Source organism: Typha latifolia, chromosome 3 (genome assembly GCF_019914945.1).
Source record: "Typha latifolia isolate L0001 chromosome 3, TyphaL0001v2, whole genome shotgun sequence".
Taxonomy (NCBI): Eukaryota; Viridiplantae; Streptophyta; class Magnoliopsida; order Poales; family Typhaceae; genus Typha; species Typha latifolia.
Window position 1 is genome coordinate 14,001,468 of NC_133088.1, and position 26,741 is coordinate 14,028,208.

Sequence of the window (26,741 nt, forward strand, 5' to 3'; positions counted from 1 at the left end):
AAAAAGGTAAAAAATTGAACTTTTTATCATTTAGAAAGGTATTCTTTCTTCATCGGAAAGAGAAGTATCGTTTGATTGATATTTTCACAAGAACTTCTATGTTTGGGGAAAAAATATACAAAAATAAATTTGCAATAATAATATGATATATCCAATTCAAGCCATCAAAGTCATGCAATCAAATTATCGTTTGCATATGTAGTTTGTATCTATCTAGCATTAGTGATAGCAAGTTACCATGTGGCATTTACTTGATGTTGCAACCTTGCTATTTATACTACTTGATACTGTCGGGAAGGATTTGCAGAGATATTGTCTACAATATTAACTTTTAGAGCTTATCTTCTCTTCACACAACTCTACTCTAACCACGTGGATAATTTAATTCCTTTCATCTCATAACATTAGTAATTTCCTTTCTCTCATTCTTTTAGTATCTTTCAATAGAACTGTTTATGAACAAAAAGTTATTAAACATTAAGCTACCAAAGAAGAAGCTGAGCATAACAATAACATGATAGCAAATCATACGACCAAAGCAACCCGCAAAAGAGAAATAACTTACATTCACAGCTCGACCAATATCCTCTGTAAATGTTGGGACAATGCCGGTTGATACTGCAGCCAGTGTTATAGCAAGGAGTGCACACATCAGAAAAGCAAGTGGTCCTTTAGCACCTATGATCAGTTTCTAGAAATCAGTCACCTCTCAAAGAATGACCAAAATATATTTACATAGGAAATACAAAACCAGAAAATTAGTGTCATTAACTCAGTTGCAAGGTCAACATAAATAAATAGCACAGAGATCTGAACTTAAAATTATTTGTTAAATCCTGATTCCAAACAAGTCTTTATCCTATAATTGAGAGCTTTATATCTGTCACTTGAGATGTTCTACCGTTCTTCTGCTCAGCCAGCTCAATGTGTCTCCTAATTTGGAAATAAAACCAACTTTGCCTAATTTCCGTCTTCAGAGATTAGCTGAAATATTTGGGAGCTAGTTAGCACAAATTGCTAATTAAGTTGTTTAGTAAAACTTGATTACGAATAAGTGATTAGTCCAATACTAAAGCTAGATAATTTGATCTTTGGAATATTGGACTGTAAAATTAAGACCAGGTCTGCAGTTGACCAATTAACACATGCTTCCTGAGGCGTATTGTGCTGTCAGAGGCTGAGGTGATTAAATGCACTTGGATTTTCATCATGCCTCAGCGCACATGGTCGCACCTTCATCTAGGTATAGTAGCCTAAGCTAGAACATATGTTATGTTGTCTGCCCCAGTGCTTGTACCACTTGTTAGAACATGAGTAGCCTGACCTCTTAAAGATATAGCCTCTGCATTATAACTTGTTCCAGACCTGGAACTTTTGAAAGATCACAGAATGCAACAGATCCCCGAAGCATTCGATAAGAATATTCTCGGGAGTGTGTGCAGATCTGCAACTCACTATTCACATTAACCCTTGCAACAGGGGGCTTATAACTGCTTTGAAGGCTATGCAATAACCCACACTCAGCAAGCATTTCTCTGTTATCTTGACTACTAATATTTTAGGTTTTTGTAGAAATGGCATATGCAAGTCAGATAAATAGAACCTGTTTGTTCCATAAATCTAAATGCCTGACAATCTGAAACAAATAGGTTCTCCGGAACCAGAATTATTAAACCATTGAAAGATTACCATCAGTTATGAAAAGTTTAAAAGAAAAAAGCATGCAGTTGCATTAATCATTCTTGTGATGCATGACATGTTAAACAAAGAGGACTTTTCCCAGCATGTCATTTTATAGAAATGTGAAGATCATAACAACACAGATGGCATACGAGATTCACAAGCACGTCAGTGTACCATTATACATGTATCACAGGATGATAATAAATGAATGAAAATGAGGAATATGGTGATAGTGATGCAACAGCTTGTGCTTTGCTATATACAAATGAACCTGATAGGGTTATACATGTACAGCAGGTAGATAAATGAATTAGTATAGTCAACCACAAGCAATACATCTCTAGAAAGAAAGAGGAATGTTAGATAACAAAAAATCAGCCAATAGAGCAATCGATATTGACAATCAAGTGACATAAAAGAGCTCATTGGTACGTTCAATATTTCCACAGATAAGATACACATACCTGAGAGATGAATGTAGGAAAGAAGATAAACCAACATAAGGCAAACAACAACAGCTATGAAAACTGCAACTATTACATTTCCAAGCCAATCAGGTATGCTACCTGGGTTCCTGCATGCCAATGTAAATGAGGTAATGCATATCATGAATGACACTAAGGAAATATATTGCATCTTTACAGGTCAAGATGGAATAAGAGCTCCAAAGCAGAATCTACCAACATTGAGATAACGGAAAGCAGGTTTGGAAGCTTAATTATGTCATAGATCTACCTATCCAAGCGAACAGTACTCCCAACTATTGTCCCCACCAAATGAATAACCGTACCAGCGGAGAACAAAATGGGCAAGACCAAACCAAGAATCAGAGTCACAATTTTAAGCTGCTTAGGTGACCGTGCTGGAGATAGTGTCGCTTCCATGAGACCATCTGTGCAGAAAGGATGTAGTCATTTCAATTTTCAAATATGAACATCAAAATCATGAATTGCTTAAAGAGAATGCTGACTTACAAGCAAAAGCAGGTGACACTAGCCAAATAAGAGCTATAAAGGAAGATCCAACCTTCCAAAGGTTGCCAATAATAAGAAGGACTAGCCATTGGACCAAACCAGCTTTAAAAAGCCACCTTTCAGCTTCTAACCTGATTATGCTTTCCTCGATATTCATTGACAGCCTGGGAATCCTTTTAGAAAAGTTCTTTTGCAGGTTTTTCTTAATGAGGAGAAAGGCAATGTGCTGACCAGTTAATGCCCCAAGAATTGCAGGTGCACCAAATAACCCAACAACTAACCATGGGTTTGCAATATACGGATGAGGAAAGGAACATATAAGGGGTAGACCAAAGCCAACTAGAATAGAGAAGCCGATGGAAAATATCCACATCAGAATAATACTCAAGCATGCTATGCCAAAAGATATGGCACCAGGATAACCGCCTATAAGTAGTGATGTAGTCCATAGAAGAAGTGCCTGAAATATAACTGAGTTGTGAAGCATGGTTGCCAGTCGTTGAGAATATACAACCATGTACATGCCCTGTAAAATTATCAAAACATAAATTGAACACAGTACTATAGAATAAAATTATAGAAGCAGCAAATAGCTAGAAATAGGGCATGATCAGTTTTATTAAACATGACTATCGGAGGTTCGAGTTAACTTTTATGGCATGTGTATCATATTTCTGAAGTCATGCCATGAAAGAAAATGAAGAAAAATCAGATATGTATATCTTCCAATTGTCTTATCCAAACATGTTATGGGATTGAAGAATTCTATCCAAGTCTATATGTGCTAAAACAATAGAACAAACAAAATTAATAATGTGTATCAGTAAATCCATATGGTTTAATAAATTATGAAAATAATTAACCAAGAATTGGATCACATTGGCATTTTCTATCAAGATGCTCCTCCACATGAGACATCTCCTTGGGCACATTAATGGCATCCCTATAGGGTGTGGTCCCTCTCGCACAGCCATTCAAACCACTATTGTGACCTCTACTGAGTTTAACATGCTTAAAACAATTCAATTGGAGGTTCCTTCCCTTGCATATGTTGAGTGGGCTCTACGTGACATAAAGGTCTATACCTATCTCATCCTGCAAATTAGGTTATCTAAGGTCACCTCAAATCCAAATAGTATCGTCAGCTATCTGGGCTCCTCAGTCGTTGGTCCAGTCGAGTCTAATGCATCGCTTTGAGATCAGTCGCATAACTGACATCAGACATGAGCTTTATATCAATGGAGCTTACTCTCTGTCCTTTGACCTGGTGACTGCTCAATGTCACCGCAATGAGGATCATTTGATGGACTTCCTAGCTGCTTTAGAGTTTGAAAATTTGACTATCATCTGTTGTATCGCCCCACTCGCTTAAGCTTAGACAATGCCATCGCTAAGTTACAAACTAAGGAGCTTAGGCAACATCTCCTGCTTTCTCAGTAGGTCTCTCTACACCACCCTCTACTACCACAGAGATTGTGCTTGGTGTTGCTCCCACTGCTTTACTAGTCACGACTAATATTTTCACTACTTCTCATGTCACTTGTGCCTAGACGAGACCATCACTCATCACACCCTATGTGCACTCATTATAGTCATCTTGGTCATCTTGCCGCTCATTGTTATCGTCTTCATCCTGAGCTCACTCCCCGCTCTAGCAAGAGGAGATCAAGCAAGGACAAGAGTCGCCACTTGGTTCCTTTGACCGTTGCCCCAAGCATCGACCCATCTAATCATTTCACCAGCCCCACTTTTGGCAATCTACAGCTCCAACAAATTCAACAATTTGTTCATAGTGCCCTCAGCTTTGCTGGTGTCTTTACTTCTGCCTTTGTTGTCTCTAGTATGATTAAACCCTAGATCTTTTATTTTGACGCCTCATATCATATAATAGGTGACTCATCCATTTTCACTAGTCTCACCATTGCTTCTCTCACCCTTTCTCATGCTCACACTGCTAATGTGACTCATTACCTCATCTCTCGCATTGGTTACATTAATCCTATGAAGCAGAGATATAGATACAAAATACGGAGATACGGTGATACAAATACAGGGATATAGCAAATTCTCAAAACATAGAATATAGATATGTTAATAAATAAATCTATTGTGAACATCAAAGCATTTACAGACTAAAATATTTCTCCTATTGACCTATACCAATATATTTCTAATATCAAAATATTTTATGTAGACTCTATGGCCTACTAACATATCCTGAACATCAAACATTTTATACAAATCATATGGCATATTCTAACATATTTCTCTTACAGCAGCCACCTTCAAGAGAAAAAAGAAGAAAAGAACAAAAAAAAAAGCAAAAGCCTTACTTTCTTGCCAAAATGAAAGTGGAAAAAAAAAGGAAAAAAAAGAGAGAAAAAGAGATAAAAACAAATGTCATCATATCCTTGAGAAAGAAACGAGGGCTGTCGTCGCCCATCGTCGTCTTCTTCATCGTCATTGTAATCATTAGAGAGGAAAGAGTGGTGTTGTCATTGACGTCGCCATTGATAGAGAGAGGAAGGAACCCGATGTCGAGAGAGGAACACGTTGTCGAGAAAGGGATGAAATGAATAGGATTTGATAGCTTTTTCCTCTCACTTAAGCTTAATAGGTCAATAAGTTCTTTTCACTTGATATAACCAATAACCAAGTAAACCGTATCCATTGCGTATCTAGGCATATCCAAGCCGTATCTAGCAATTTGAATGATTTATTTTTAATCCAAACATTTTTTGATGAGTATCAAACACGTGCCTAGGTGTATCAGACTTGTATCTGTATTCGATACATATTGGATACAGATACTCCACCTATTTTGGAGTATCCGTGTTTTCTAGCATTACCCCCAACATTGTTCCCACAAGTCATCTTACTTTATTGGATGTTTGACTTGTTACCAATCTAATCATAAGTTTTATTTCTATTACCCAACTTTCTTACTCTAATTACATAATGTTTCTCTTCTACTTTTTGGGTTGTGCAAGACCCTTCTATAAGCTAGCGGATTGAGATTGGTAGACGGATTTGCGAGTTCTACTACCTGGACCAGCTTCACCTTCTATCACCTCATCCCAGTGCTTGCCCCTTCACTCACCTCTCTCCTTCAAAGTTGTGGCATCAATATCTAGGTCATATATCGAGTCAATATCTCACAACCATGTCTCGATCTAGATCCTTGTACAACAATATTTTTCTTATTTGTTACCTTATAATAGATGCAGGTTGGCAAAACACTACTATTCTTTTTGCTCTTAGTGAAGTATCTTTGATTCCCTTATTTATCTAGTGCACTATGACATTTGGGGCTCTACTCCCCTCTCTTTGGGTCTTGGTTTTCTCTAATATGTGTATTTTAATAATAATTTCTCTCATTTCACCTCAACGCTCTGACGTATATAAGATCTATCCTGACTTCTTTTCTATAGTTCGTACTCAGTTTGATTAATCTATTAAGATATACCGATCCAATGGTGCTCGTGAGTATCTTTTCTCTACGTTTCGTTCCATTCATACTTCTGCCGACACCCTACCTTAGCAATCGTGTCCCTATACCTTGCTTAGAATAGTGTTGCCAAACAGAATCTTGTCATTTTCTTGAGACCACTTGCGCTTTACTCTTTGTGGCTTCTATTCCTCACTCTTACTGAGCTGAGATATTTTTTACTGTCCTCTATTTCATCAATCGAACTACATCATCCATCATCGCTAGTGTCACTTCACACGAGCATCTCTATGATACTTCGTCATCTTATGATCATCTTTATATTTTTGAGTGCACTTGTTTTGTTCTTATTTCTCTAGGTGAACGCAACTAATTGCCCTCTTGAGTAGCTAAGTGCATCTTATTAAGGATATAGACCTAAGTATAAAAGCTATCGTTGTTAACTTGTTATGACACTTCTGCTCGTGGTTTTAGAATATTATGCCATGTCGCTTTTCTGGAAGAGATTCCCTTCTTTATCTTTGATGCTTTAGTTCCCTCGAACTTATCTTTTCTAGATCTACCTATCCCTATTCTATCCTTTGCTCCCTCGAATATCTCCAATCTGGCCCAACCATGTCCCCCACATGCTAATATTCCTCTACTCATGGATACTTATTTACTACCAATTCCCTCTACCCTTCCAGGCCGCTCTCTTGTTGAGTCCCTAGCCTTTCCAAAGGAGTACCCGCTCCCATGACGACTATGTTATATTTCTACACTTGCAGGTTGTGTATCCCTCCTACAGTTGAGCCTTTCTTCGTTGGTAGTATCCCTCTGATAGTCTCATCTTCTACTGTGGCTCTTGCACTCACTCCTCGCTATCTAGAGCGTATGCATCCCCCTCCTAATTGGTATAGTTTTTTTATGTCTTCTTTTACTCTTCTTAGTCTCACACCTTTAGAGTCATCCACTCCACCCCCTTAGCTCAGGTCCTATTGTGAGACCTTCTAGATTCTAAAGTGGCAACGTGCCATAGCATATGAGTTTCAGGCTCTTCAACAAATGTATACTTGGGATGTTGCTCATCGCCTATCCAATATCGTGTCTCTCAACTGCAAATGGATCTTCAAAGCCAAGTATCGACCTAATGAATCCATTGCCAGGTATAAGGCTCGTTTGGTTGCTCGGGGCTTTACATAGGAATACAGAATAGACCATTAGGAGACCTTTGCTCCTGTTACCTAGATGACTTCTGTTCTACTCTTCTTACTGTCGATTTTAGTCCACGGTGCCTTTTACGTCAGATGGATGTGAAGAATTCATTTCTTCACGGTCTTCTTAACGAGGTGTATATGGATCTTTCATCTGGTTTCCCTATTCTTTTAGGTCATATTTGTCGACTACGATGAGCTATCCACGGGCTCAAGTAGGCTTCTTGTGTATAGATTACGAATTTCATGAGAACCCCTTCTGAGCCATCCATTATTTTGTGGTCTTCTATTCAAGGTTGGGTCTTCATTCTGTATGTTGATAAATTGATTTATCATTGGAGATGACTTGGCTAGCATTTGCTCTCTTCAATAGCATTTTCAGCACCAGTTTGAAATGAAGGACTTCAGTCCTCTTCAGTAATATCTGGATCAAGGTTCGAAAAATCAGGATCAGTCTTCCAAAAAAACGATGCATATCGATTGGATCGGCTGTATCGGACATTTGGATTGAATCGGACTTTTTAATTACATAATATTCTAAATATTATTTAAAAATGCAGCAAAACTTCTAAAAGTTTAGAAAAAAGTTTAACAAAAATAAGAAAATAAAAAATAAAAAATTATGGTGCAATAAAAATTGAAAAGAAGAAGAGATCAATAAAAGCGTGAGTGGAAGAAAATTTTATAAAAAAAACATGTTATCATGAAGAAGAAGAAGAAGAAGAAGAAGAAGAAGAAGAAGAAAAAGAAGAAGAAGAAAAGAGAAGAAAAAAGGAGAGTGGAAAAAATGGAAAAACTAAGAGAAATAAAAAAAATTAATTAAAAAATTATATACTAGAGTTCGTTGGAGTTCATCGGATCTAGATCTCTCCGTTAGAGAAACAATCATTATATGTAAGAAGAGAAAAAAAAGAAAGAGTAAAAGAAAGAAAAAAAAGTAAGAGTGAAAAGAAAGAGTAACAGAAAGAAAAAAATGTAAGAGAGAGCAAAAAGAAAAAGTGAAAGAGAAAGAGTTCGGATCGAGCCTGGATCGGGATCGGCCAATACGGGGAACCATGATCTGGATATTGTTTATCGCGGGAGAAATATATTACAAATTATAAACATTCTCAGTCATGTAACTATCATTCGCATTCGTCCCACTACTACCCCAGTTGAACTTCATGTGAAGCTTCAGCTGAATGATGGTCAGCTTCTTCCATATTCGACTAGATAATACTAATTGGTCAGGCCCCTCGTCTACCTTACCATTACTTAGCTTGACATCTCATACAGTTAGTATTGTCACTTAGTTCATGGAAGCTCCTTGATCTACCTGTTATGTTAATCTTATATGTATTTTTTAATACCTTTATAGCACCATCACTCGCTTTCTCTTCATGCCATTGACTTCTATCTTGGTACTGCAGGTTTATTCTAATGCAAATTATGTTGGTGACAAGTCTGATCGGAAGTTCTACTAGCTTCTGCATTTTTCTAGAAGACTCTGATTTCTAGTAAAGCAAGAAGCAGAATATTCTCTCTCTAATACTAGGTCTGAGTATGCTATTTGTACTACGACTAAGAAGATTGTTGGATCCGTCGCCTACTTAATGGCATAGGTATTCTCTTACCCCTTCCTAACTTCTCTTCATATTGACAATGATAGTACTAAGAATCTCATTGAGAATTTTATTTTTCATGATACGATGAAGCACATAGAAGTCATTATGCACTACACTCGATAGAATTATTGAGATGGCATCATTTTTCTCTATTGCCTCAAGACCGAGGAGCAAATTGTCGACTTCTTCACGAAATCTTCTCCTTTTGCGCTTTGAGCATCTAGTTAGCAAAGTCTCGATTTATGATCCATCTTGAGTTCGTATTAGAGTTATTAAACTTATATTGTTCATATTATTTATATACATGGTAACTTTGTATAGATAAAGCTAAGTCTCCTCTTTCATATCAAGCAATATATTACAACCCATTCAGGATTGGGTCTTGTATTGCTTCATATAAATAATTAATAAAGTTGTAATCTTGCCCTCCTAGTGCATAAAACCATGCCTCCTAAAATAATTAATAAAGTCTTATATTTTACATTGAACATTCTGGACTTTGCCACAATAAAAGGCAGCAATTTCCTTCATACTTAAAAACTTCTTTCATAGGAGTCCTGAGTGTATCCAATGTCTTTGAGACATATCCAGGCCATATCAGCAAGTTTTCTTTTTCTCTCAAGTCAGATATTTAATGGAAATATCTAGTACATTTCTCTGGATTATCCAACAAGTATTTCATCCATGGTATCCACTATGAACAAACCTATAGGGTGAACATATCACTGCTTCCTGGAATAGAGGTCCAAAGGTTATTTTATTCAAAAAATTATTTTCCTGGTTTAGTTCTACTTGATAGTAATAGTACAATATGACCAACAATAATCTCACTATGACCATGAAGTATAGTGATGTGGTGGATTAACAATGGAAACAATAAAGTGAATAAAGCTTCAAAAGTAATGTCGGTTTCCAGGCCATTAATGTATGTCTAACCATTCAAATGAGTGGGAACAGATCTCATACAAGGAAATTTCAGTATCAATAATATATTCAGCAATATCAGTTAGTCAGTTATAGTCTCAATTTTTCACACACATGGGCTATCATTAACCCATAAATGCAAATAGCCTGGTTATATTTACTGGTTTGAGCACAGGACTAATTTGTAATTTTGTAATACTATACTAGGCAGAAGAAAAATTGGTACAAAAGCTATAGACAATTCTCATAAATATAAATGATAAAATGTTCATGTCAAAACTAGAATTGAAATACTAAGGAGGTTATTTACAATACCAGAACATCGAAAAAAACAGCCTGGTTCTGATCAATGACTTCTTCCTTCCCTTGTTCCACATCTTTGTGAAGTTTTGAAGACAAAGCAGTATTAAGCAGAAAAGCTAGCATATTTTCTCCAAGATGTTGAAGAGATCCCGGTTTCAAAAGCTTTAACTTGTCATTCTGCAAGAACATGGTTTTATAACTAGTTATTAATTACTAAGAAAACTAAAATACTTGGAGTTGTATAATTACTCATTTACTAGTTATTGCCAATTATTATTGTCCACTTTTTTTTTTCTTGTCAGTACTTTTTTATATTTTTTCCTGACAGCTTGTGTATAAATTTTACTAGATGTCACTCGGTAAATTTAATGAATATATACAACAAGATAATGGATTGAGGACTCCTAGGTGTATCCATAGTCAAGACTTCTTGCTGGCCCCTCAGAAAACCTCACTTTGATCAAATAGAGGAGTAGATAGAAGTTTTCTATTAAGTCTTCTCATACTCTCTTTACAGATCTTGACTATGTTCCATTGCACTCAGAGATCACATAAAATTTCACTATTAATGGCTAACCTAAATACATTATGGCAAAGAGTCTAGAAAATTCATTCAACAGGCATGCATTTGAAAATACCAGGATATGGAAGATGACTTACATCAATTGATGTGATGGCTAATCTGAAACATGTATCTCATTCACAATTTTAGCCATCAATCTTTACCAAAGCATATCAACAGTATATATACAAACATTCTCATAGAGCCAGATATGCTGCAACTTCTAACATATTTTACACTCCTATATCAGTGCTATACAGTTCTAATGTAATTAAACATTTTATAAGTGAGATTAAATTTCAGTGTTTCACTATACAAAAAGGTATTTCATATAAATCACAATATGGACCTTCGTGTGATAAACAGCAGTAGCTTCTAAATATGCAAAATCAAGCCCAGGAAGACCAGCAACTTCTTGATATATTTGGAAATCCGTGGCAGATTTTATCGCTCCAGAAAGAAAGAGATCCTGCAGAAATATTAGTCTTATAATATGATATATGGGCTAACATAGAGGGTGTATTATATTGCTTAAAAAAGTTGATTGATTCATAGAGAAGAATAGAATAAGGATAAAGGTACGAGCAAAATTAGAATTAGATTTTATTCTGGTATCATATGAAATGGTGAATGGGGTTCAAAAAGAAAATAGATGAATAGAATATTCCTGCATGTACCAGTGTAAACATGAAAAAGAGAGAATATTTGTGGGATATGCATGGCCAGATTATTTCCCACAGAAATAATCAATGTTTAACTCAGGATGTCTGGAAAGAAAATAGCAACATAGACTTGTTGATGCAGGAACAGTTAGCTAATAAATTCAACGGTCCAAAATAAATAGATGAAAGTGATGACAAGTTACAAAAATTATATGGAATTAGATAGAAACACTGCTAACTTGATTAGTAATGCACAAAAAAGGTGTTTCTCACTCAAAATACATCACTTTGATAAAATTGCTAGTTTAATATAGGGATGCATGATGAGCAATCTGAACCAAACAAATATTTTGACAACTAGGTTCACAGAACTAGAATGAAAATCAGGCATGCAGGTTATCAGCTAGCATGGGGATTACATGATGAATGATCATGCCTGTATATTTCAAAGTTTGAACAATAATATACATACTGAAACATCAAATGTAGTACTTCAGATCTTTTCACTTTTAATTATTTATGCTTCAATATAGATGATGCCAACTTGTTAACCTTTACTCACTTCAATGTTTGCCTGTAATAAATGATGGACAAGCAATAGCATAACAGTGTGATAGATATATTATAGAGGGAAATATAAGATCAATGAGTTTACAAGTTCACTAATATGACAGATTTTCATGAACTTAAGATGCCAACCTGTGCAATAATTTGAGCAGATGGATACTTCGAGACTGCAGCAAAACTCTCGAGAGCCCATGGCGCAGAGCCACCCTATTCACAGATAACTATAACACAGTGAACTACTTGACAGAAAATGAAGGTTCGTATTGTTGAGGATATTCGCGAATAAACAGAATAACGAGGAACTTAAATATTAAATAGAAATTATGAAAGGAAAATATGTGTGAAGTGAGAATGTTAAGGAGCTTCAAACTTCAAAGTTACTAAACTTGAAATATACTGGACTTCCCTCCAATTCCCATAGCCTCCAAATCAATTGCAAAGCGAATAGTACTACTCCATCGATGCTGCACAAATATAATTCAATTTGAGAATGTTATGCAAGGTAATATATGATTGACAAGATTATAATGATATAAAATTTATCCAGATTACAGTTACAACGATATTGATGCATGATTGTTCAAACACGTCCTGAACTTCAACTCTATAAAGTTATGAGCTGGGCAGACTTGGCCTAGAATAATACAAACATGTAATAGTGAGAAGGTAAGAGAAATGGAGGTGGTCTTTTTCTTTGTTCATCCTGTTGAAAGGAAGGAAATCTATTGATAAAGGACCTAATAAGAGAAATGGAGAATGCAATAACCCGAAGAAAAAAAAAGGAGGATCTTATCCTATGTCGGGGCAGGCATCACAGCCTGGGGCACACGCCATCAACGGTGAGCTAGCGCGCGTCTAGGGTGGCCGAGCTAGGGCAGAGGTTCGTCTACCTTCTACCCTCTTTCTTCCCTAGCCAACTCTTCTGTTAGAACCCTCCCTAATAATTTGATACGTGTCTTAAAATTCAACTCAATCCAAAAGCTTAAACTATTTATAATGGACTAAACCAAACTGCCTCAAGCTAGACCTGCTGGGATTAAGTCCCTAGTTATCTTATTTAGTTTGCATTTGCTATTTGCATTCTAATCCTTATATCTTTGTTATTTGCTAAAATTGAAGTTGGATTCATCGATTGTGTTAGCCAAACTGACTTAAGACCGAATAGCCACCTATAAAGCTTTGTAGTGGGCACCATATAGGGATTATGATTGATTTGGCCTCTCTCTCCCACGGCAGCCCTACTGCCACCATCCCTTACCTTCCTCTGTCCGACCAAACCCCGTAGTCTCGAAGGGCTGGTCCATTCCCCCCACCTTTTCTTTCCCTTGGTACCACTATCATACCATCCCTAGCAGCACCCATTCCACCAACATCCACCACCATTTTCAGTTAACCGACCACCGTCTCCATCAAACCACAGTTAAACCTCACCTTCATTAATTCACCATATTTGACCAGCTACTAAGACAAGGTCATACTAAGCGTGGTTGTCCTTGACATGCTTCCACATTCATCATGACGACCAGGGCTATGTCAGCGAGACTGATGCGAACCGGGTCAGATCGGATCACATCAAGGGGAGATTAGACTCAATGGATTGAGTCTAGTTATCTTATTTGCTTATTTGGTTAGTTAGAAGGTTAGGATTTTATTTAATTAGCTAAATCCAGCTCTGCGCAGTTTCGAAAAAATATTCACAGAATATTCTACAGATGTCTGAATAATATCAAACCAGCGGGATAAGATCACAACCTCCAGATCTACAACTTTCGTATTCACAACTTCTCCAGATTCGAAATCTATCTATTTCGAAACGAAGGATTAATCCGTTAAAGATAAAGAAAGGCTGATTTAGTTAGTTAGCTAGCTTTATCTTATTGTTTGAATTTCAAATAAAACAGATAATCCGCATGTGGATCCGATCTGCTATGAAATTTTACTTCTATAAATAGGAGTGAACATGTATTGATAATTTTATGAATGGAATCATCATTGAGAGAATTATAAGTTTAGCCAGTTATTATTCTCGTCCTTATTTTTTTATATTAACCATTGGATTGCCTTTATCTTTATAGGAGTAGATCATAATCGTAGATCCCCTTCAAGCTTTCAAACCCTAGCCACCTCCTACCTCCAGCAGCCACCCTACTACACGGTCGTCCACCACCCTTCGACGACCGCCACAATGTCGGAAATTACCGTTATGTCCTCTCTGATCTATCTCCACTATTTTATTTTTATCTTTTTATCTCGACCTCCGATTTAGGTGAAACTAGAGCCATTAGAATCATAACTCACGAGGCTACCTCCACCAAAATTTTCATAATCATCCAACGGACGAATCGTTCCAGATCTGGTCCGTAACAAATTTCGGAGGCTGCAACGGTTAGGGCGACCACCGAGGGTGACCCTAATTCTGAGCCCCATTCAATCCAAGCACAACATAGCAATCTTATCGAGCAGATCGCCATGACCAACTGGATGCTCATGGACATGCTGAGAAATACCATAGCATCGAGGGAGGCCGGGAAGTGTGGTTGAACTCTTGAAGCAGATCCTACGTCGAGGCGCCGTCTACAACCACACCGACACTGACGTTCAACTCCACCACCGGCTTCGCCAACTCAATATTGGGAGCCCCTTATAATCCCGCCTCCAAGTCCTAGACCAACAAGACCAGTTCTACACAGACTGTCTGTGGTTGAAAGATTGTCGAAGGGGTTACCAACCAGTCATGGTGCACCCTCCTCCACTCAGACCTTGTAGTGGGCATGATCCAAAATGAGACAACAGGATGCGGGTGCAGGCAAGGATCCTACACTTTACCTATCCACAATTCAAGGGTGGGGATCTGATTGATTGGATGTACTAAGTGGAGCAGCTCTACTTCTATCAAGGGACTCCAAAAGAGCAGAAAGTACTATTAGCGAGCTTCCACTTAGAGGGGCCGACCTTGCATTGGTTTCGATCGGCCAACACCCAAGGAAAGCTTGAAAATTGGGAGGATTTCTCACCAAGCTAATGAGACAATTTGGTACCACAACATATGACAACTTTGATGCCATCCTCTTGAAGACCATTCAAAAGACAACTGTTAGGGCATTTTGAGAGGAGTTCGAGAGGGTGAGTAGTCGGTGCCAACCCTGGTGGACTAACTAGCAACTCCAGAGTACCGTCACCTCCATGTCGGAGATACAAGCCGACGTAAGAGCCCTCCGACCTCGAACGTTGAAGGAAGACTTCGAGGATGCGGTGCTGATGGAGGAGAAGCGACGAGACATGAAGATTCAGTCCAGACCCAACTGGACACTTCGTGATGGACGACCTCCACCTAGATCAAGTCTATAGGGAGGGAGCACGTGGGCTGGCCGAGGACTACACGAACAGTCGTGGCTCCATTGGCACCTTTGAGGGCTTCTGACGACGTGAAGCTACCCCCACAACCTCCTGGTCGAGTTTTGACACTAGCACAACCGGAGGAAATAAGGGTGAAGGGGTTGTGTTTCTTTACGAAGAAAAATTCACTCCAAGGCATTGTTGCACAAAACCGACTGGATCAGTAATGCTTATTGATGGTTTTGATGATGGTGACGGTACCCTGCTGCTGAGGAGGTTACGGAGGCTGAAGAGGATGCTGAGGTGGTTGAGTAGAGCATAGAAGAGTTGATGGTCGAGATCTCACTCCATGCATATTCAGGATCTGCAACACCTATAATGTTACGCGTAAGCGGCACAGTGAAGAGAACGGTGGTTCGAATCTTAATTGACACTAGTTTGACGAAAGGTTGCTGAGAAAGATTGTGCTCGAGTCAAAATCTACGGAGGGATTCGACGTGACTATTGGGGATAGCAACACCTTAAAAGCCAATACCATGTGCAGGTGCGTCGAGCTGAAGCTTCAAGGGCAGAATTTCACCATCGACTTGTATCCGCCGGCCTTGCAGGAGTGCTGGCATTGCCTTGGGGATACAATAGCTCAAGAGCTTAGAACTTGTCCTCTTTAACTTCACAAGCCTCTCGTTGTCCTTTAGAAAAAACGGCAAACGAGTTCGGTTGGTGGCAACCAATCGCAACCACAACCCGGTGCTATGTTGCAGCCCTTGGTCAGTCTTTTGTGAAGTGAGGACCGAGCCTATTTGATGCAAATGGTACCCACAGATATGGAGTCACAACCACCCGTGGGTATACATACTAACATGACAAGTTTATAGCAAGAATTTGGGGCTCTATTCAATAAGTCACAAGGGCTGCCGCCCACTGTAAGCACGATCACCAAATCCGCATCATCCCGGAGGCTAAACTAGCCAACGTTTGGTCTTACTACTACCCTCATGTCTAGGAGGAGACTAACAAAATGGTAGCTGAGATACTCGCTCACGACATCATCCAAATGTGTAGGAGAGCCTACTCATCTCTGATCCCATTGGTGCATAAGAAGGATGTTAGTCGACACTTTTGCGTCAAATATCAGGCGTTGAACTCAATCACTGTCAAAAACCGATACCCAATACTGATGATCAAGAAACTCTTGGACGGGCTCACGAGGTCGGCTTACTTCAACAAGCTCGACTTAAGGGCAGGCTACCATCAGATACGTATAAACCCTTGGGATGTACACAAGACAACATCCCAGACTTATAATGGGAACTACGATTTCTAGGTAATGCCATTTCGGCTCACCACTGCACTGGCAATTTTTCAAGGACTGATGAACGATCTCTTTCGTCCACTCTTGCATCGGTATGTGCTCGTCTTTTTCACAACATCTTGGTGTACAATAAGGGATGGAAGGATCAAATGCGACATGTACAATAGGTGCTTGACATCTTGCGGCATAATCAACTAAAGGTCAAGATGAGAAATTGCTTGTGGGGTGAGCCACGAGCGAAATACTTGGGGCTCATCATTTCAACGGCGGGAGTTGAAGCCAACCCGGGAAAGATCAAAAACATGGTGGAGTGGCCGATTCCTACCAACCCAAGAGAGCTTCAAGGTTTTTTCAGACTTACGAGGTATTACCAACGGTTCGTCGTCAACTACAGCAAGATTGCTGCCCCACTGACCTCCCTACTACGCAAGGGATAATTTCTTTCAACAAAAGACTTCGACAACCTTTGAAGAGCTGAAAACCGTCATGACAACAGCCCCAGTCTTAGCGTTGCCCAATTTCAGCAAGACGTTCGTCGTTGAGTGTAACGCAACCAAAATCGGCATTGGGGAGGTGTTGATACAACGAAGGAGGCTCATGGCGTACTTGAGCAAGGCACTATCTGAATGGTTGCAGCAACTATCCACCAATGAGCAAGAGATGCTTGCAATCCTTCACGTCGTAACCAAATGACGTACTTACTTGGTCGGTTGGCGATTTGTCATTCGCATGGACTAGAGGAGATTGTTGTACTTCATGAGACAACAGGTGTATACGTCGGCACAGCAAAATGGGTCACCAAGCTCCTTGGATATGACTACAAGTTGGTGTACAAACGAGGAAACGAGAACCTTGCCGTGGATGCCTTGTTGCAGCAACCAAACTCGAGGGAGCTAGCCACGTTTTCTTTACTAACCTTTCCCTTCTTTTCAGATTTAAGGAGAGCAAGCATGGAGGATCTAGAGATGACCAAAATCATAAAGGAGGTGGAGAACAATCTATCAAGTAATTTGGAGCACGAGGTGCGCGACAGTTTGGTCCTTGCACACGAGCAAATCTTAGTGCCAACAAACGATAAGACACATCATATAATATATTATTATATAGTAGAGCTCCACACTTGAGGATTTAGTTAGTGGATCCCAAACAATAAGGCACAACATTTGCTAAGCTAGATGGGCAATTATACTGTCAATCGATGAGAGTCAAACCTTATAAGGTATTTAAGTTAAGAGATCGAAGAGTAGGATAACATAGCCTAGAGGTACTAGGTGATGTAGCGTGAGAGGCTACCATCAACCATGTAGCTCGGACTACTTTTACCATTGTGGCCAACCCAGTTATCTTCGCAATCATTGCCCAATGTTGCATGGCACTCCTACCCCACCCTCAGCTGCCTAGGCACCTAGAGCTTCTCAGGCTTCTCTCGAGAGCTGTGGTCAGGTATCAATTAGAGCCAACTCATCTCATCGAGGTAGATGTTTCCACACTAGTCAAGCATTTGTGATGACTTCGCAGGATGTCTTCACCTTCAATGAGGTGGCAACAAATATTATGACCTTGTTTTCTCCGCCTGCAAAATTTTATTTGATCCGAGGGCCACAAACTAACCTGGCACATATCCATGATGTGTTCAATATTTCTGCGTTGAGAAAATATATGCACGACCTTATCGTGAGCTTCATTATGAACCTGTCTACTTACAGGACCTAAGTTATGAAGAGCATCCAGTGTAAATTCTTGGTAGGGAAGTTAAGACCTCTGAGAGCTAGAACCATACCCTTAGTCAAGGTGCTCTAGCAGAATCACATAATAGAGGAGGCCTTGTAGAAGCACGAGGAGACGAGGGCGTTGTACCATTGCCTATTTGATTTAGCTGGTAAGTAAATTTGGGGTCAAAATTTTATGCGAAAATTGTATTTTATCCCTTGTGGTTTGGTTCAATTTCACAAAACCTCCATATATATTCAATTTAAGCACTAAATACATATATGGTCTTAATTAAAGTGCATATGTTATTTTCATTGTATTTGACGACACCAGAGGTTGAATTTAAAGATCCTCATTAGAAATAGAGTTGTAAAGAATTTGATAGTTTTCCAATGCGTCTAAAAATAATACCAATTAAATTTCAAATAATAAAGATATTATTAATATAATGAATATATGTATATTTTTCACATCTTTGTCACCAACACAAGTGCACTGTCATAAAGGGAGTGGTGTTTATGTCACGATAGTATTCGACACCTCCCCAACTAGGGTAAAAAGGCAAAAAATTATATTATATTATTATATAATATGACCTACGCTTAAGGTCCCGGTCTGTGAATCCTAAACAATCAGGCACATCGTTTGCGTGGCTAGACAAATGATTATACTATCGATTGACAAGAATAAAATATTTTAAGGTATTTAAGTTCGAGACCAAATGGTAGAATAGCATAGACCTAATAGTACCCGATAACGCAGAGTGAGGTCGTCCTTAAGCGGCAAATCATAACTTGCACACAAGCAATGTGATGATGTTAAGACGAGGGCTCAAGTGGATAGCATTGAAGCGAGATGCACTCATGGTGATGAATAGGGTGAAAATGGGTCGGATCAACTCTAGCCTAACCCGCTGCCGACCCGGAACGGATTCAGGTAAAAATTTCCTACATGATCTGAATACGGATTCATATACGGGTAGGATTTTTTTAAATAAAAACTCGAATATGGACTCAAATACGAGTTAGGTAAAATTGTCCAAATACGGATACGAATATCGGATACCTATCTACCCGCACAATTTTAAAATAATATACTTATATTACATATCCTACTCGCTAATAGCCTAAATCCAACACGATACTAACTAAATCATATCCACTACCCAAGTACCTATCTTCACAAGTCATCTAAACCAAAAAAACCATATCTTCTATTTATCTAGCCACCACTAAAATCCCAAAATCATCACACTTTTGCCATCTTCAACTCCTCCTCCACCATCAACCCTCTGGGCTCTCGTCATCATTACCTCTCCATCGTCACCAAGATCCACTTCCTCCCTCCTTAAGTTTGGCGTCACCAAGCTCCCCTGCCATCACCACTCCGCTATGTCACCAAGCTCCGCCTCCTCCCTCCTCGAGTTTGTTATCACCGAACTTCACTGAACGTTGTTTAGCAAGTAAGGTTCTCTTAAACTTATATGCTCCCTTTCTAACTTCCCTGCCCCATAAGATGAACGTGTATCTTAATAATTGTGATTATATGCTAAAGGGAAAAACTGGCTCTAAACGATCAGATATGTTTAGAAGAAATGCGTTGTTTATAAGAGATGAAGTGAAAATGGGGTTTGCCAAGGTAGTTGCATCAAGAGAAGTTAATATTTTTCATTTATAATGTTTAACTTTAAAAAGTAGACAAAGAGGATGATGGCTAAAACATTAGCTATTGCAGAGTTTTAGTTTAGTGGTTGTTTCTTTCAGTGAATGATCTGCCACCTAACATAACTCAATGAGGTGTTTGTAATCTTCTTGAGGTCTTTTGTTTTAGTTCCTATTACTTTAATTGTAAAGTATATATGTATGGATTATTTTAGTCCATAAAAATGGTGATGTACCATATTTAAAATACAAATTACCAAGTCATTTGTCTAACTACTCTTTTGTTAAACTTTACTAGACGACAACACCTCATGCTTTAAGTTGATCTAGTTTCTTTACCTTAGTTTTAAGTTGATTAATCTAGTTTCAATTTATAGATTTAGTTCAGCAATTAAGTTAATAGTATTCGTTCCTTTTACATATGCACTTGAACGAGGATGCCATTTTCTTCTAATTGTTAAAGATGTATTTAATATTGTTTGTAGATATTGATTTTGCTAACTTTACGTATTTGACATGCAAGAGACCATTTTTGTGAAACTCATAATTTTTTGTGTTAATTGTGTCTTTAAAAAAGGCATAATTTTTTTAAGGTCCAATATATATTCGTTTCAGTTTCGATCTGTATCGAAAATTATCCAATTGTATCTAAAATTATCCTATCTATATCCAAAAAATATTCATATCTATTTAGTTAGGATATAGTTTTAAATTTTGTTATTCGTATCTGAATCGGTATTCGGACCAAAAATATGGATTCGGATGTGGGTTAAGCACTATCCAATCTCTATTTATTCCATTTTCACCCCTAGTGATGAACCTACAATGGAGATCCTTAGTCTATGATGGCAAATAATCCATCAGTTGTTTGTTGGGTAACAACAAGCGATTCTACAGCTATGATCTATCCTCCCTTGAGGACATTTATGTCAAACGAGTATGGGTGATGGTCGATGGGTTTTCTATCAGGCATGTTAAGTAGTCATAGTGAGAGTTGATAAAGTTAGCATGCGTTAGGTTGGACCGTGCTAACCAATATATTTGCGTTCATGACTTATGCTATCATTACTTTCAATTATTTAGCTAATGCACTTTTCATGTTAGGCATACCTACTTCTCTGTTATCCTACTAGTGATAGTATCATTTGCTAAGCGCTAGGCTCATCTATATTTGACATATGTTGCAGATTGGCTATCATCATGACAGGAGCTTGGTAGTAGTTCACTTAGTAGGGCGTAAGGCCTATTTTATTTTCTTATGGTGTATTATTTTGTAAGGGGTTATGTTCATTTTCCTTTATTGTATCTTCCTTTCAACATATGCTCTTATATTCAAGAACTTTACTCGTTTTGTTATATTATAGATGGATTTGTTATAACCTACAAGCTCCTCATTCATTTCGCTATCTTGGTCTTATCCAATATTGATCATATGTTGCTAGCCCTCTTGGCCTCCACATAAACCTCACATGGGAGGCATGTGGCAGGTTGAAATGCTTTAGAGAAGGTAAGAAAATATTAAAATAAATAGAAATCAAAATAGAAATTCAACAAGTACTATAAACAAGTTCTTACAGGAACTGGCCAGCAGTTCTTAGTCAGGAAATGTGAATCTTGGAGGAATATTACTTTTGAAAAGAGGAAATGACTCAAAGACATAAAAATGATAACCTTCATCAATTTCAAAATATCTATAAATCCAAAACACACTGAAGGGCATTAGATGAACCATTGATGTTAGTACTTACTATGTTAGAAATTTTAGAATGTCAGAATAAATAGCCACTTCAATGAAGCTAGGGTATGAAAGGCCACTTTAATAAATGACCTCCAAGATGTATATAGTAAGCCAAGTGCATCAGTAAAGTACATCATTGTTAACAGTGCAGGCAATTGAGTATAAATAGCCCTTATCTATGCCTTCAAGAGTTCACCATTTAGGACCTTCTCAGAATTCCATGATAGATCTCTGAACTAACTGAAAATTCATTTGAATAATTAAGGTCTGAAATGCTACCGACCTGTGTTATAAAGCTGTGGGCACCATTCAGTCCATCTTCCTCACCAGTATTGAATAGAAAAATCACACCGCTCTTAAATCCATGAGCCCACTGAGATACTGCACGTGCAAGCTCCAACATCACACCCACACATGAACTACAGTCGCCAGCGCCTTCCCTGGAAAAAAAAAAGTTAGCTTCTGCATAATCGAGTAACCAAGAACTCTAGGTGCATCTCATTAGAATTAGAAAAACAAAATAATTCTATCTTTCACCAAATTACTTCAGCATCACATATGTTACACATAGAACTTCCTATTGGTGCAGTCAAGCCTCTTATCCAGGTAACATTGCACAGCAAGCAATCATATAGTAGGTTACCATTTGGATTCCCTTGTGACCTTTACAGCTTCCAAAACATAGACACATCGATTCACAGAATTAACAGATGTTCAATACAAGTGTTCTGGTAAAGTTTTTGACCAAGTTATATGCTTGTCAGTTAACAAACCTCTTCAAGTTACTAGTTTTTCGTATACATCATTAATCTTTCAGACTAGTTAGGTACCATCAGCCATTCTCATAAAACTTTCTTGATAATTTCATATTTTAGATTGGAATAATTCTAATAAGTGTATACAGAACACTTCCCATTTTGCAGTAATATTACCATTTGAAGTTTTGGACCAATCTACAATGTCAAACTTCGACTAGCTATATAATCTCCAGAAATTTATAATAAAAAAAAGTCACACAAAGAAGAGTGCTTCTTTAAGTCGTACTCTTACAACTGGATGAGGAATCCAACAACACAGCTGTGCATAGCTACATTATTGTACCAAGATATGTACCAAAAACCAGTGAAGCTTCCAAAATATATCTCACAAAGCAGTTGTTGACAGATGATCTAGTCTAATTGAAAAACATATGACTACTCGAGATTGATGTATTTGAGGAAAGATCACTCATAAGAAAAGGAAGCTAAAACTTTGAAGAGTTCTACATGGATTTCCAACAATATTAGGCTAAAGAATTAAAAGTTCAAAATGATTTGTGTCGAGCCTGGTGATTTCAATTCATTTATATTGTAAATCACCAGAGTTTCGAAGTAAAATCAACAGACAGAACTGATTTCACAATGTTAAATAGAAATTTATTGTCAATATCCTCCATATTCTAACATGGCCTATTGGCCTCAAACAAAAACTTGATTCAAATGATTAAGCATATTGTCTCCTTGGAGGGACTCTAACCAGTTTTCCTGGGGTCAACATCTAGGTACCAACGTTTGTCATCTTCTGAAACATATAAAACCCTAAACCAAAAAAAAAAAAAACCATTCTTTCTGAATTAATAATGATTAAACATACATCTTGACTGTGCATGTCAGATAATGCTTTGTGAACAAATCAAGAGACAAGAACAAGATTAACAATAGCATCGATAAATTGATGAATAGTACAAGTACAAAACAAGAAACAGGCCTATCCCTAGATCTGCACCCTTTTTCTCCACTGTACAGTATCTATCAGATTATCGCTATTCTTTCTCTTCATCTAAAGTTGGTGCCAGACCAAAAATAGTTTTATTAGAGAATTACTAAATAATATAAAACAGATGAGAAGCATACGTTGAGAAAACCGTGTCAATATGAGAAGAGACCAAAATCGTGTTTTCTTCTGCTTGAGGTAGATACTTGGGGAGAATTCTCAAGACCACATGTTTCAGATCTGAATACAATAGTGTTTTTCCCTTAAATAGACCACTATCAAGGCGATTTGCACCACTTTTTGCATGGAAGAGATCCACTTGAACATCAACCTCCCAATGAGCTGTCTTCTTTATCTTTTCTGCTGCTGCAAATACATACTAAATGCAGAGAAATGTCAAAAGAAGACTTCTGCAACGATCAGCAGATGACGCATGATAAAAAGGAGTTTTAATATTAAACAGAGAACATCACAGGAAAGTTATATATTCTTTAGTTAAACACAGAATGGCATGGATGATGTCAACCTAAGAGAATTCTGATTCTAAATGATAAATTCCATCACTAATATCCTTAACTAAGATCTGTTTATCTAGGGATACAATGATATTTTGTCATTTACTAAAACTATTTACCAGTTGCATAGATTTTGGAAATGTGATATTAATATATTAATATAAAAGTTTCCAAACTATTAAATAATCATAAAGGATAATTATGAAGATTATTCCTGTTTTACACTGAATTAGGAATAGATGGAAATAAGGAATCAATTTGGTTGCTTCAGTTGTATTTTACACAGAGGTCCTTCACAGCTCATCTAAATATGCAGTTAAAATAAATGAGAATCAATTGAGCATCTTCAGTTACATCAACTTACAATCCCTACTACAGTCATTTACATTTACAGTTTGAACAGTGTTCAGAAAAATCACACTGTTACACAAATCAACCAAAGAAAGATGACCGTGCAAAACTTCAAATGCCAAAGTATTGTAGTCCCAAATATACACATAATAAGCCACTGGCTTCTTTAGAAAATTCCTGCATCAACTGGTGCTTCTACATTCAACAGGAAGATAACAAGTATCACATATAAAATTTTTATTCCTTTGTAGTTGATAGTAACTCATTCATTAAAATCGAAAATGGGGAAAGATCAACAAGACATACTACCCGCAGTTATTTGTATATTCCATAACATGTAGATGATATGGGAACAATGATATAAATTTTAGCCTAAATTAGTAAAACATTATGGAAACTACAAAGTTAGACAATTTAAAAGAAAAAGACCTTTACTGCAAGATCCAGATTGTCTGAACCAACTGGATGAGGACCCAATCCTGTCAAGTACTTAACATGCTCCATTGCTGAGGCTTCTGAGAAGCCCCTCTTACCAGCCTGCTCAGCATTCAGAGGAAGAGGGAGACTCTCAAACTGAATATGATAGACTGCCCAAGAGCCATTAAGGAGGAGGAGAAACAATGCCAGCCACAAAAAAGCAGACCTTCTAGGCTTGTTGTCAGGTTCATTGGGATGAAATTCTTCATCGACCTTAGATGGCTTGGTGGTTGATAGAGAGGACCCAGGTCCCTTAGGCATTCTGTACATAGAAACAAGAAAAAGAATACCTGGAAGGATGAGCATTATTATACTACTTTTGAGATAAAATCAAGAATGCACTCTTCCGGAATGCCAACGGCTAACTGAGAAAGATATTTCTGAGCATTTGGTTTGATAGAGAAAAGTTCTAAAGAAAATTGTCCGGATTATGAGAACCAAAAAGGCAAAAATTTAAATAGTTGAACACCCTGCAGCTATAAAATGGATAAATGGAGGCACCCAATAATCCAATGATTGAAGCAGAGGCTTTTGATCTAAGTAAGCATGTTGAAGTTGTTCAAGGAAGCCAAGGATAGTTATCATTTGTCTGGCAGTAAAAAGAATGAAGTCCAGAAAGATATTTCAGCAAAGTAAAATCAGTGATATTAATGAGTAGGTAGATGCTTTTCAGATGTTAAGTGATTCACAAAGATCCTTGAAAGTTGAAATATTAAGCAGAAGTTGAAAAGGAGAAAAGGAAAGCTTCCATAATTGTAGAGTGAAACAAAAAGGAAGGCTCAGCCGTTCAATAAAATGAGGTCATCTGCAGAACAAATCAAAACGAGAAGGCTCGGATGGAATTGACGGAAGTTCACAACAGACTGTCCACCTACATTGACCCTCTCGATGTTGATGATAAAACAAATATCACGAGGAAGAATGGTATATTAGAAAGGATACAAGTAAACTTAGATGCCAATTGTTACTAAGATATGGAAGATTGACCTTCATTGTTTAAACAAGAAATATCAAGCTCTAGCATTAAGATGATGAAGATAGAAAATAGCACAACAGAAATAAGCAAAAATAGAACTCTAGAACTATTCGGCTAAAATTTACTGAATACTGTTACTCTGGCGGACTACTACTGTTATCTTCCTCGGAATATTCAATGTTTCTTCTGCTTCCCACCAATTTTTCCGTCTCAACAAATTATTCTTTTTTCTTCTCGTGATCATAGTGTAGCATCACAATTGATTATCATCTAAAACCTTAAAAAAAAATACATTTAATATAAACGTACTGCTTTTTTCTCGTCATTCTTATCTACAATAAGAACCAAAGCTAACAACTAAAGAATCTTGGTGAAGGTATCAAAAATGCTAACTCGGAGCCCTTAAAATCAGATGAAGTCAAACACACCTATGGAGAGAACGAGAATCAACTACTACGAGATAAGGGTGATCGGATCGGACACAATAGACAAAAGTAAACAAAGTAGAGATTTGAGGGAAAGAAAAACCCGAAAAAACTAGGGCAAAGATGTAGAGAGGAAACGAGCTTACTCTTTTTTCCGCTTTGCCGGATTTTGGCTCTCAAATAAACGGAACCTTTCAAACCCCGGGATCGAGGGTATTATGAAGTTTCCGGGTTCGATAGTGGAGAATTATCCGCCGATCTCGATAAGAGGAACGATAAAATCGATTGATTTATCCTCGTAGATACTCATCTTTTATGTTTATCCAAAGTAATCTCGACACTATTAAGCAACCGTTAGCAATTCTAAAGCCTAGTTTGGTTAGTTTATCAGATTTTTGAAGGATAATTTATCATAATCTCTTAAACATAAACTAGGTATAACTATAATTTTACTTATATTTTATTATTTTATTATAAAATAAAATAATTATTTATAATAAGTTTATATAAGAATTTATATTTGATTAGATAAGTTTAAATAAGTATATTAACTATAATGAAAATTTTG

At 37.5% G+C, this 26,741-nt stretch overlaps 1 protein-coding gene across 3 annotated transcripts in view; it reads right to left on the reverse strand.

Moving 5' to 3' along the window:
- The window catches only part of LOC140785088 (uncharacterized), a 29,021-nt gene extending 2,559 nt beyond the window's left edge, over positions 1 to 26,462 (reverse strand). The window contains exons 1-13 of one of the 3 annotated variants that reach the window (XM_073132808.1): positions 26,320 to 26,342; positions 24,939 to 25,034; positions 24,725 to 24,832; positions 23,570 to 23,808; positions 21,961 to 22,117; positions 12,307 to 12,384; positions 12,053 to 12,127; positions 11,041 to 11,160; positions 10,142 to 10,306; positions 2,658 to 3,183; positions 2,419 to 2,575; positions 2,148 to 2,257; positions 566 to 678 (exon numbers count right to left, since the gene is read on the reverse strand). In XM_073132808.1, coding sequence (XP_072988909.1) covers positions 566 to 678; positions 2,148 to 2,257; positions 2,419 to 2,575; positions 2,658 to 3,183; positions 10,142 to 10,306; positions 11,041 to 11,160; positions 12,053 to 12,127; positions 12,307 to 12,384; positions 21,961 to 22,117; positions 23,570 to 23,808; positions 24,725 to 24,799 — 1,815 coding nt within the window. In that variant the 5' untranslated portion in view covers positions 24,800 to 24,832; positions 24,939 to 25,034; positions 26,320 to 26,342. The other 2 variants (XM_073132806.1, XM_073132807.1) reach the window with 2 other exon arrangements.
- Between the last annotated feature and the right edge of the window lie 279 nt (positions 26,463 to 26,741).